This window comes from Pyrgilauda ruficollis, unplaced genomic scaffold, assembly GCF_017590135.1.
Source record: "Pyrgilauda ruficollis isolate IOZ18807 unplaced genomic scaffold, ASM1759013v1 scaffold57, whole genome shotgun sequence".
In the NCBI taxonomy this organism is placed as follows: Eukaryota; Metazoa; Chordata; class Aves; order Passeriformes; family Passeridae; genus Pyrgilauda; species Pyrgilauda ruficollis.
Window position 1 is genome coordinate 4,134,143 of NW_024527377.1, and position 13,693 is coordinate 4,147,835.

Sequence of the window (13,693 nt, forward strand, 5' to 3'; positions counted from 1 at the left end):
TCCATAGATATGGGGAATTACTCTGCTGCTGGAGCTCAGACTTTGGATAAGAAGAAGAATGTAATTACTTACAGTCACTAACAGTCCCGTGGGCCTTTTCACAGTCACAGAACTAATTACCCTTTCAGCTGGCTGAGTTAAAATGAGCCTGACTGCTGTTATTTCAGTTGTGGATGAGGCATGTATGACACAGAAACACTGGTAGGCAGTTCTGCAAGGCACCAAGGCTGTGATGGCTCTGTAAAGGGGTTTTCCTGGATTGCCTTGAAGAGACAAGTGCTTCCTTACGGTCCAGAATCAGCATGTCAAACACTCCTCTCCACCTCTCTAAGTGTCAGATACCTCTAGCTACTGTGCGACAGATTTTCCTGATTGATACACCTCCAAGGAATGTAGTGGGAAACAGGATCAACAATAAAGCTGTTGACACTCATCTTTCACAGTTTCAATTAGCAAACATAAACAAAAAATGATCAAATATATGTAAACAATGCTTAGACTATTAATTACTTTGCCTTTTATAAAGGCTTCAGCTTTAATGACTCAGCTCTTTCCTTTTCACTAATAGTCTAAGATAAATTACTAATAATACATTTTAATAACAATATTATAATATAAAATAAAATTAGTTTGGACCTGTGGATTAAAAGTAGGTCTCAGTAATCCAGGGCAAGTTTTGCAGTGGATTTGGTGTAGAGCTAAAATATTCGTCAGCACACATTTGTGCAAGATAATCTGCAGCGCACCCCGCCAGAGCTTTCATGCATCAGTTCAGCTGAGAGTTACATAAAAGACATTTGTGAGAAAAAGGCAAGCAGCGGAGTTAAGAGATGAGCTGCTCAGGGATCAGTGCCACAACAGAGGACAGCGGCACCTCGACTGCCATCTCCATTGTACCCACTCAGAATGAGGGCAAGAACGTGGAATAGCCATTAGGTGGCAACAACTTCAAATTGCTTCCTGGCCCTCCTGCCTCTGACCCACTGACCTAAAACAATCCACAGAACATACAGGCACATTTAGCACAGTTCAAAGCAAGTACAGCCCTTGCTTCCCACGCCAGTGTGCTTTTTAAGCAAACAGAAGCCCATGAAAAATCCTTCCCTTGGAAGGAACCTGTTTCTGGAGCCCGTGCTGGACAGCTCTTGCACGGTGCCACGGCAGGGGAATGTCACCTGCGCACATCATGGAACAGAAGCACCTTCCTCCAGGAAATTAATGAGGTGTTTCTTTAGAGGAGTAGTGAAGACTGATTTTGATGATATGTCTGCATCTTGCTTCAAAAGACCTTAAAAGATTTTCCTGTATCAGGTAAAGCTGCTTATGTATTTCTGGAAATTTTTAGGAGCTGATAAACCATGGTTACTGGAATCCAGCAACTTCATTTTGACACTGTCTTTTATATGTGTTTCTCTTTTTTCTGTCTGTATTTTTTCCATAAATTCTTAGTATGAAATTTGAACTTTAGAGGCTTGTTTGGCATATATTCTTCTCTATAAATCAAAATAAAAGTCTAGACTTTAAGACAGAAATTCAGCATCATAAAATCATAGAATGGCTCAGAAGGGACCTTAAAAATCACCCAGTTCCAACCTCCCCAGATTTAACTACTTTGTACTTAACAGGATTGTCTCCACCACACACAATCAAACTATAAAAATCAAAATGTTATTTAACCTGAATTTTCTTCCTTTTCCCATAACTGCTTATAAAGGAGACAGCTACTACATATTTTCTTCACCACACAGGCTCTTTTTTACATTAGACAGTATCAGTTTTGCTTTAACAGAAGCAGCAAACAAAACCACTCATAAAACTGCCTTCCTGCCAGTGACATCATAGTCTAACATAACCTATGCTGGGAAGGGTGTCCTTTGCTTAGGTTGATAGAAGACATCTGCAGGATTGTGCAAAATAAGTGTACACTGACATACACAAGGACATGAACAAAAAAAAAGAAAATAATATTGCAAATAACACCAAGAGAAGTACAGGTATTTAAAAAAAAAGCGAAGCAATTACTGAAGGTCATTACTTACTTTAAAACTCAAAGATGAAAATTAAAGGGCAGAGACTTGGTGGACTATGACACAAGAGAAAGCAAATTCTGCTATTAGCAGCAGAAACTGTTCATTTGACACAGTGATGACAGACTGATTCCAGAGTGACAGTTGTTATCCAGCCACCAGAAGGAATTGCCATTCTGCTAAGTAACATTTTGAGTATGAACAAATTTCCATAAGAATAAAATTTTCAACTGTGTATTCAAGCATAAAATAGCTTGGATAAAATATTAATCCTACAGGTGAAAAGTGCTTCCTAAGCTCTTTTCACAGGAAATCACCTCTCTGCAGGTGGGCAACATATAAAAATCTGTGTAATGTGTTATTTATTTTACCACAGACACTGTCTAAGCGGGTGATTGGAATTCATGCAAATATCCAAGCAGGAAAGCTTGCAGCTCAGTGTGCATTATAAGCAGTTGCTGCTTTCCTCTCAACTTCACCAGAAAGACAGAATATTTCTAAGGCTTAATATGCAGCAGTACAAAGATTATATTACAGTAATATAAAATAACACAAGGTCTACTTTCTCTTTGGTCTTGGAAAGAAAATATAGAGTCATTAACTTGGTCATCAACACAGCTGCCAAATTGTTTTGTGAAGACTGTATTTTTAAAGAAAAGAGGAATACTGCACAGCAATAGACATCATATGAGCCAGCTCGGTGGCTCACCTCCATCCTCACCTGCTATCAGCCCCAACACATTAACTCAATCAGTGCAGAACAGCTCTCAAATACACAGGGTCAGTTCCTCCCAACCTTTAGGGACAGAAAATACTAAAGAGAAGTGATGCAGTGCACTGGAATATCTAATTAGCTGATCACACAGAATCAATTAGGTTGGAAGAGACCTCTCAGATGACTGCTCACCACCTAAAAAGCACACAAGCAGTGCTATAGTTGAAAAGGCAGAAAAAGGAAGACCAGGGAATAGCTTGAATGTGTGCAAATCTGCTTTACACAGTGTTAGAAAAGACTCATCCCGTAAGCACAGGTTCAGGAATCTGTCTCCCCCCTGGAATAACTCTCAAGAAGGGGAATGCTGGATTCCAAACCCTCCCTGTGCTAAGGCTAACACCACAGGACTAGTCTACATCTCAGTTACACACAATTACAGTTCCTCCATCAGCCCACCAGGAAGTTATTTGCAGGAAGCTCTGCAAAGTGATTGCTGAGGAAATCCCCCACATGTCCATAACACAATCAAATCAATGGCCGTGGAGCAACATTTCTCTTCATTACAGGTGCTACTTCAGTTCTAAAAAATTACTTTTAACCTGTCATGTAGTTTGAACACTTCAAGTGTGACATTAATTTTGAGATAGAGCCTTCAGCCCAAACCAGGGCAGATTCCAGAGTATACTGAGCACATGCACCTAAACCCCAGTATTTCAAATACACAAGCTAAAATATGCATAATCTCCAGCAATTGCATTTTTTTTACCATAAGAAAGAGTAAATATTTGGAATTCAACATGCTGAAGACAGTATTGGTCTTTTTCCCAAATATCAACTACCCAAACAGCTGCCTGGCTACCTTACAAGACACTCTTTTACTCACAGCAGTTCTCAAATTTTACATCTTAGATGGCATTTCAACCAACCAGAACTACTGGGCCTATTGATAAAGTTTCAAAGGCAACACACTGATTTTATGAGCTGAAACAGGGAGTGAACAGGGATTTCCTAATAAAACACAGACCCCATCTTACTGCTGTAAAGGAACTGCCAATCTATACAGCATTATGAGAAAGGGTAATAAAATTATAATCAAACTCATTGTATTATTTAACATTGTAATAGAGCCAACAATGCTAAATCTGTATTAGTAGTAGTGGCCTTTTTCCTGCCACACTGAGGTATTCCAGACCACAGGAAAACTACAATCATTGCTAAATAGAGCATATTTGTATAAATATTCTTAGAGGTAGTTCAAAGAGTCTAGAGCTGAATGTTTAAGACTGCACTACAACAGCAGAGAGAGAAATGGGGAATATTAAAAAAAAAGGGAAGGTGGCAAAAAATGTTTCCTTAGAATATGGGACTTTTCACCTGCAGATTGCTTAGGAAAAATGTCTAAGGAAGGTACCTGAGATAAAAATCGTCAACAGGCTTTGAATTGCTACATGGAGGTCAAAACCCTCCTGCAAAATTCCTGTGGTATAGAGAGTTGGGAAGATCAAACTCCTCTAACATTTTCCTTGTTCAAAAAAAGAAAGAAACAACCATAGCATTTCTTTAGTCAAGGAATTCAATTCTAGTTGTGTGACAATATGCAGAGCAATAATTAAGAAATTCCAGTTTCCAAGCAACCCCCTATGCTAAAAGAGACTGAAAATATCCTAAAAAAAAACCAAAAAAAAAAACCAAAAAAAAAAAAAACAAAAAAAAAAAAAACAAAAAAAAAAAAAAACCAAAAAAAAAAAAAAACCTAAACAAAACAAACAAAAAAAACCAGCCAGCAGTACCACCACCAAATACAGAGATATGCCTTTTCTGATTAAGCTACACAGTTCCAAAAGGAGAAAATCTTCTGGAAAATGAAAAAGGTAGTTGTCAGAATTGCAAAAATAATTTTTAACCAAGGAAAATGTTTACATATGAGGCTTCCAGCAACAAAAGTAAGTCACAAAGAACAGTAAAATTTTACACATAGGCATCTGTAAAAGAAGAGAACTCTCTAGAAAAAACAGACTTCCAGCATTATTTTAGCCAATTTACAGAGGCAGCTACCCTTCAAATCACTGTTTTTGGAAACCCTGTTGACTCCTGTATGGCACTCAGACTTATACTGTAGAAAGAGTAAACTGTCCCATGTAAACTGTCATTAAAAAAGCATGAAAGCTCAGATCCCAAAATACAACTGTTAACATTTGAAGGTCCCCACCAGAACAATGAGTTGAAGACATGCTGCTACAGAATTCTTCAGGTTCAGATGCTTTGTAAAATTCTAGCTCTTCCATTATAGCTGTATGTTAGCTTCTCTTCTGCAGAAAGGTTTGAAAGATTGCTCCTCAGATCTTACAGGCATTTCCTCACTCCAACACACCCACACCCCCACTGCAGAGGAAAGTGTTCCTCATTGGATAAATGTACGCTAAAGGAAAAGAACTTTGCAGGATTATTGGCTTATTTCATTATATTGCATATATACAAATATCATTAGTGAATGGCTACTTCCAATACCATCTGTCCAATGCCAAGGGCTCTTTAGGAACAGTTTATATGGCAAAAGCATTATAGTGAAGGAGATTACATTTTACTTACCTTGATGAGTCATTGTGACGGGTTCTTCACTGGATACATTGTTGTAAATGACCACAGCTGTGGCATTATGTGAAGCTGCTCGCAGGATTTTCTCTTTAAATGTACAATTTCCTCTCTGTAGTAAAGCAATCCACTGCTTGGTGTTTGGTGGGACCTGGAAACGTGTTCGAGGGTCACAGCCCAGACGATCTGCAACTGAAATGAGAAGCAAAGTTACAGAGACACCAATTTCTTCTAACAGGCAAAACAAAGAAAAAAAAAATAAAAACTTGCTGAAGTACTTTAATGTTATGCACTAGGAAGCCACTATTCTCTTGTGAAGAAAGTCTAGAGATAACCGTATTCTTATGAAAATAAGATTTTAAAAAAAAGAAGTCTCACGCATTGAAAGCTGTGACTATATGCCCAAGAATTAGGCTCACTAACACAAGCTATTTTTAACTCCAGTGCAGCCAGAATAATGAATTCACATTCAAATCAATACCTGCCTAGAGGCCAAAAAACATTAGAATATGGTTCATCTGCTACAGGCATTTACAAAACAGCTGTTTATCAGTCATTCTGGGGAGTACAAGTCTTTTTTTTCTTCCTAATGCAGCCACAAATATCACTGCAGTGGGAAGTACAACTAAACAAAGCAGGTTGTGAAAACAAGATTTCAGTGTTATCTGCCATGTGCAGGCTACTGTAAAAAAGGACAACATTAAAAGCTGATCTTGTAAAACCCCAGCAGCCAACATCAGCATTTTACATATGCACATTTTGTCTACAAGGAAATGTATTCGAATTCATGGAGAAACAAATGGGTTTGCAAACACAATGCACTCGCTAGGTATAGATGGTATAAAGGAAGAGTAACAGAAATGGCAAATGCCAGATGTCTGAATTCAACAGTGTGCAAAGCTCTTTTGTCCCTTCTGATGGTGTAACATATCCTGGAACAACCCAAAGCTGTGTACAGAAGGCACAAAACCCAAGGCAGAAGGAACTTCCCAGCAGCTGAAACCGATGAAAGACAGATCTGCTTGCACAACTGGAAGCACAGTTTAGTCTGATACACTGGTCATATCATTAAAGGATTTTAATTTAGAGCCAACAACAGTTTATAATGCAAATATATTTATCCTTTTGAATGCCAAGAGTATAATAATCTCTGGCTACTAAAAATAGTTGGGATAAACAGTGATTTTTTCAAGACATAAAAACCAATCTATTTGCATAATAGCTCAGAAAACATTACAGTTCTGCAATGTAAGAGCAAATCAAATGACGTCTCCCAGAATTTTTTTCCTTTTCAAGAAATGAGTTCAGCACAACTATGAGATTTCAGCAAAAAAATCTACCACCAAAAATATCCAGTTTAATGTATTAGCTGGAAACAAAAGGTCTTTTTAAGCACTCTCAGTATAACATAGCTGAGGTTAAAATTTGTAACAAAGGAGATTCAAAGAGCTAAAGATGTTTTCTGAAACAAAGAAAATCTGCTTGCTAAAGAAGGCTAGTTCAGATGAATCTATACTGTGGCAGACATAGAGGAAGTCGTTGCATCTCGTAATTTGGACAAGAAGTGCCTCTCCCTGTTCCCGTGGAAGGAGGGTGGGGAGCCAGATACCAGCACATCCTTTTCACAATTGTTTTTCAAGCCTGTATTAGACATCTCAGACATGGAAGGCTATTTGCTGTATTTTTGTTTCATACAGGCATCAGGGAAAATCTGAAATACAGATGCCTGAAGCCAAGTTTTATAGTATTTTCTTCCATTACCCTGACATCATTACTCGACTCCTTGTGGAAATTGCTAGCTAGCACTGATCCACACGTGTTTTGCAGCACTGGTGATGGCCATCACAAACACCAACAATCACAGAAGAGCATGTTCATGCCCACTGCTCTTTTGCAGCTCGTCTTTGTAATCTTAAACTTGAGAATTATATGTATTTTTTAAAGGAATTACAGTCCTTTTTGAAAACATCCAAGAATTACAACACGGCACGTGTTTTTGCCCTCTCTTAAGACAAAAGCTGTTTAATGCACGATTCCCCCCTGCTCTGAACATTTTCACTCAAAAACAAGGAAGGGGGAAAGCACTAGCACACTGTGATAGGAAGTTTCTCAAGCCTTGAAAGCAAAAACTCCCATCCTTCTCCCATGAAATCATATTCAAGAATCTCAGGTATGACACATCTGTTGGAAAATACCATTTTCTAAATGGCTACAATTCCATAGAATCCCCTCAAACAGCCAAAAATAACTCTGAAAGTAGACACTCTGACCAACATAAATTTACCTAAAATATATGGGATTATTAAAAAACAGTAATCCTACAGATTATGTACTGTTTCCTTCAGTACAATCATGATCACAACTAAAATATGAAGTGAAAACAAAAATGGCCACAAGAAGAAGGAAATGGGTTATTACAGTGAAAAACCCTAAAAGCAACAAAGAGCATCTTGAATGAGGAAGAAGCATTCTCCAAATTCATGTAGGCACCTTGAAATTTGTATGCTTGAAAATTTTTAGCTTAAAAAGCAACAGAGAAAGCAGTAAGAGATAACAGAAACTGCATCGGTGGGAAAAGTAGTACAAAATTTTCTACCACAGTAGAGATCAAAGTCTCTCTCAGCTGTGGACAGAGCTAAGAAATGCTACTGGATAAAGCAAAAGAATTAGGAAACAAGATATTAAGAGATTAAAGCTTTCCAGATATAGACCAACAAACACCACTCAAATGCTTACAGCGTGTTATTCCTGACGAGGTGTATTCAGTATATCCTGATGAAAATTTAACAGCTGACAACATTAGCTCAGTACTATTTAGGTAACACAAAAACATTGAGAAAAATCTGATTGGTTTAGATAAATCTGAACTGTCTGCAAGTCACCTGAGATTTAACAAAAAGTAACAACCCACTTTTCTTTGCATTAGCATTCTATTACACCACACAAATGTTAAGTAATCTTTTCACTTTTAACTAAATAAAATTCAGAAACAATAGTGAAAAATGCGGTGTGTTCTGCTTGTTTTTTCAACAGACTGAAGACATTCTGAAAAGTGAGTTAGTCTTAAAATCACAGTCCCCCTTCCAGAACAGTGAGGTGGTTACAATGAAACATCTGTACAGCTTAGGTGTCAGGGATATCAGTGGGCACTGAAGGGGACACACGTGAACACGGTCAGCCAGAATCACCTCTGACACTCTCCACTACCCTGCTATCTATGATCTCCTGTCCAAAGTTCAACTAGAATCAACAACAAACACGGGCTGCAAGCATTATCTGGATGATCACAGAATTGTTTGGGTTGGAAAAGACCTCTAAGATCATTGAGTCCAACCAGTAATCTGGCACTGCTGTGTTCACCACTAAACCATGTTCCTGAGTACCACATCTACAAGTTTTTTAAATCCCTCCAGGTATGGTGACTCCACCACTGCCCTGGGCAGTCTGGTTCAGTGCTTGACAATCCTTTTAGTGATGAAATTTTTCCTAATATTGAATCTAACTTCCTCCAGGCACAGCCTGAGGCACTTTCCTCTCACTGTGCCACTTGCTACACCTGGGAGAAGAGGCTGAACACACCTGGCTCCACCCTCCTGTCAGGGAGCCTTAGACAGCAAGAAGATCCTCCCTGAGCCTCCTTTTCTGCATCTCCCTCAGCCTCTCCTCATCAGACCTGTGCTTCAGCCCCTTCCTCAGCTCCTTTGTCCTTCTCTGGACATGTTCCACTATCTCAATGTCTTTCTTGTAGTGAGAGGCCCAAAACTGATGTTACTTGCAAGAATGAAAAGCAACTTCATATTAAATTATTCTAAAACAAATCACTTGCACAGAGAAAGATATGATCAGAAGCCACTCAATGAAGTTCAGAAGATATAAGCATATATTCCCTATAGGTGCACTACTCTTCTGGCTTATTTGAAATATAAGACCCTGCCTGTCTCTGTGTTTATCTATGCATCATGTGTTGGCAAAAACACCAGTTTTCTGGTTTAGAAGGTTTAGAAGTGGCAGCCTGCTGGGCTAAAGAGCTATGTACAATGTTGTTGTAAATACCTCCCTTCCTACCCTAAGTCCTAACACCACAGAAGAGCCTCTTTACAGAAGAATCAGCTGTGATTTAAGTACCTACCATTAGGCTCATGTTTGTTTTCTGCTTTAGGAGAGCTTCAGTTTCCTTTTGCAGAATACACACGGCTGCACAATTTGTGTAACTCTTTCTCTTTGAGAATTTTTTATAATTCAAGACCCCTTTCTACTATAGAACTAAGGTTTGTGACAGCATTTTAGGGATTCATGGGGAAAAAAATAGTTAATAATGCAACAGATCCAACCAAGGTTCCTCAACTACTGTAGATGTAGTGGCAAGCTCAAATCAGCACAGCAACAGTACCTTCCTTCTCTTCTTTTCCAATTGCTTGACCATGTTTTAGCCTTCTTTCTATAAGAAGAGGAGCCATTTTGTGGAGCAAAAATGAAACAAACAAAAAAAAAACAAAACAAAAAAAAAATGAAACAAAGCTCCCAGCAGCTTTGTCACAAGTGCACACCTGTCTGAATGCAGACTGTCCCCTAGTTCTGAACTGTGCCTGGGTTTACTCTTTCTCACACTGTGTTCCTGCTGCTCTTGCCCCCTTCAGCCAAGGTTGCTGCACTGGCTGTTACCAGACTTTATCCCCTTTTCACAGAAATATCCCACTCTCTAGGCATTAACCATTTTATTCTATGCAGGGCTTTTCTCTCTTTTTTTTCCTCTAAAGGTCAGATATCTTGCTATTGATTTCATCTTAGCTAATACTGTACTCTGTAAATCCAGCACCAGTTGCCAGAGCTGGTCTGTCTCAGCTACACATACAGAAATCATTTTCAAGTCTGACCTTCAATCACTGTAATACAATAGCTGGAGAGACACCACTAGTATTTTGAGGGACAGCAGATCAAGAGGTTTGTTGGTAAAGAAACCACAGAGGAACACAGGAAGGTGCAGTGCCATGCATGCTGCACCCCAAAGCATTCCCTCCCCACAGCTCTGCTGCCCAGGTAGGTGCTATGTAGAACACCTGACTGGTAAAACAAGACAGTTTTGTGCAACACATTCATTATAATCCTGTGATGAAATTTCCAGAAAAGAAATTCAGCTGGGAAATTCACAGAGGCAACTCAGCAGTGCTGATGGATTATTTCAAGGAATGGTACTAGTTATCTTCTATCCCATTAGGGCTTACTACATGCAATGGACATATTTTCTTTCCATTACTACTGGTGCTGCTATCAATACAGCCCTTATTCATGCAAGTCATAACTTCTACTTTATAAGGTGGTGCCAATGAATCAATGAGTTATGTACAGCAACATTTTCTTTTCAACAGCTCTTTCAGGTAATTGCTTTGACTAAAGCTGGCTTTAGCATGAAAAGAAACTCTTTGAACAAGAGGTAATCTGGTTTCAGGGAGGAAGTTAAACAAAAGAAAATCATTGAAGCTTAGAAGAGTCCTATAATAGTTCAGATTTAATCTTGTTAGCTCAGTAAGTATTCTGCAATTATGGCTATATGTTCCAATAAATAACCTCCACTTTTGCTATCAATTAATGACTACTAATTAAGCTGAATACAAAGATCAATGATGAAGGACAAAAGCATGGCACAAGATCCTTCTTCCCCTATTCTACATATAGATATATGTAGAATATATATTTGCTTGTTGCATTTTTTTAAGCCTTACTGGTGTGGATTCTGGGCCAGAATTTCTGTCTGAATGCTGCCTAAAGCTCTGCAGTTACCAGGAAACTGGCATTTCAAACCTTCTGCAGCTAAAACTTGTTCACACAACATGTTTATGAAGTGCCAGATGCTACAGAATGCTGTAGTTACAGCACTATGCACAAGATACACCTCCTTCCTAACACTGAGCCAATATTGTTTCTTCCACACTTTCACCTTTTTCTAACATATGTTTTTCCTCACATTCTCAGTCTCATTGCCAAGCCCCAACCCTTTGGGAGAGCTCTCCTTTCTATGAGCTCTTTCTCCAAAGCAGCTTTTTTACAACCACCACCTCCCTACAAGCCCTTTAGATTCCATCCCTTTCCACTCCTCCTCACCTGCTCATTCCTGACCTACTGGCTCAGTGAATTTTAACATTTCAAGTTTGACTGTGCTGCTATTTCTCTTCCTATCAGCTCCATTGCCAGTCCTGGTCATCCTGCCTGCTTCCCAAGCCAGCCAAGGCGCACAAAACTTTACCTCCCAGCAAGTCCTGCAAGGAGACTCTTCAGAGCACACAAGACTGAATTTCCAGTCCTCACACTGGAAACCAAAAGCAATAACCCAGATTCAACAGCCACAAAGAGTCCTGTTCCCCATGGATAATGTTTTTGATGGAACTAAGCCACAAAGCACTGCAGTTTCTACCAAGAACCACTGTTACTATAGGATACGAGATAACACGATGCAGACACGTTGTTGTTCTCAAGGTAGGAAAAAGAAGGGAAGTTTATTTTCTGACTCTAACATTTATAGATTTCTAAAGGTGACAGTGGATTGGAGGGTGAAAGTGCCACCTCTCCAATTATACTGGACAAACTAACAGTCTATCAAGTTTCTCCTCTTCCATAAAAGAATGTAAAACAGTAAGTTGTTTACAGAAAGTGTGTGAGAAAGTTTGCTACAAGAATGCAAACATCAGAAGGCTTAGAAAATCTTAAAAAAATCAAGGTGACAAACCATTAAGGTGAGTATTTAGTGGCTTCTAGCTTGGTTTGCCATGGCAAGCGGAATATGCCTGACACCTAAAGGTGTGCACCACAACTGGTGTCAGGCACCCAACACCAAAGAGTAAAAGCACAGGTCACTGGAGTGGCACAGGGCTGAACACTCTCATGGTGCATGCACAGACATCCAGGAGCACCCAGGCACTGCTGTGAGAGGACTGGGCTGAAATTACCTGGAAGTGTTCAAGGCCAGGTTGGATGAGGCTTTGACCAACCTGGTCTAGGAGGGTGTCCCTTCCCAAGGCAGGGGGCTTGGAACTAGACAATCTTTAAGGTCCTTTCCAACCCAAACCACTCTATGATTCTGTGAAAATGTCTGGTTGCACAAAGTCACAAATAACAGAGTAAGGGACTGAGAAGTATTCTGGAACCTCAATGAAGGAATACTATAAACCTGAACTAAACTATCAAAAAATTTGCATCAGACTGTGAAGACTCATTTCACTTTTATCCTTTCATGCACAACAAGAAGAGCTTTTTTATTTTTTTTTTTAATCTGCAAGCATTCATGTCCAGAAGTGGTTTAAAACACTCTTCTAATAAGAAATTAAGTAACGACAAGAGATTATCAAGTTAGAGGAGGTAAGAAAAGCAACTCGAAGTAGAAGAACGGAAGCAAAATTAACAAAGAAACCATGCTGCTGTCGTGCATTTAATGTGCTTGGAAAAATATGCCCACACAGCTGCTGAATGTGCAGCCAGCAGCCAACTGTGACCAAGAGCTCACTGGAGCTGCACTTTCACAAGTCACATTCACAGGCGGTCGTGCCAGTTACTGCCACCCCCCTCCCAGGGGAACTCTGCCTTTGAAAGCCCCTATCAATTTCATACAAGCTCTATAAAAAGAACACAGAAAGAGTTTTAATACATGTATTAACATGACATGGTTGAATTCCATTAAAGAAATCCTGCTAAAGAAACAGGAGAAGTGATCGACTATCATGCTGCACTGAGATTTAAAGGATGGGTGACCACATGGAGCTGGCATCTTCAAAAAGCAGTACATAAAGTGATAGGCATATTCAAGAACAGAAGTCAAAAAACATGACAGAACATTTAAAATTACAAATTGTGTGTGGTCAGCAGCAGATCATTGGCCCTGAATCTTGAACTAGTAAACTCATTTATTTCCCTGCAGGCAATGAGTAAGGGATGTGATAAGATGCCCCATTCCTGGAACTGTTCAAGGCCAGGCTGAACAGGGCTTTGGGCAGCCTGGTCTGGTGGAAAGCATCCCTGCTCACGGCAGGGGGATTGGAACTTTATGATCTTCAAAGTCCCTTCCAAACCAAACCATTCTGTGATTCTATGATTCTTCACAGAGCATGCAAAAATGTGAAATTAAGGACACTTCAGCTCTAAAACAGTCCATGCCATCAAGGTGCTAACAGATCACCCACATTTGTGAAAATTTCAAAGATAGCCCATAAATGGGTGAATGCTTGACATCACAGCAGTTTCAAATTCAAGGTACCTTCAAATAAAGTTGCTAACAATTGTAGAATCTTTTTTTTTTCTGAGGATACATGAAAACTGGGGTACAGCATTTACTGCTCTAAGAGCAGTGGCTGGCAGCTACTCATGTTTAGAG

The 13,693-nt window shown here is 39.4% G+C and overlaps 1 protein-coding gene across 5 annotated transcripts in view; it reads right to left on the minus strand.

Moving 5' to 3' along the window:
- The window catches only part of RNF130 (ring finger protein 130), a 52,164-nt gene that overhangs the window by 35,523 nt on the left and 2,948 nt on the right, over positions 1–13,693 (minus strand). For all 5 annotated transcript variants that reach the window (XM_041481861.1, XM_041481864.1, XM_041481865.1 and 2 more), the window contains one exon: positions 5,332–5,526. In XM_041481861.1, the coding sequence (XP_041337795.1) occupies positions 5,332–5,526 (195 nt within the window). The remainder of the gene's footprint in view (positions 1–5,331; positions 5,527–13,693) is intronic.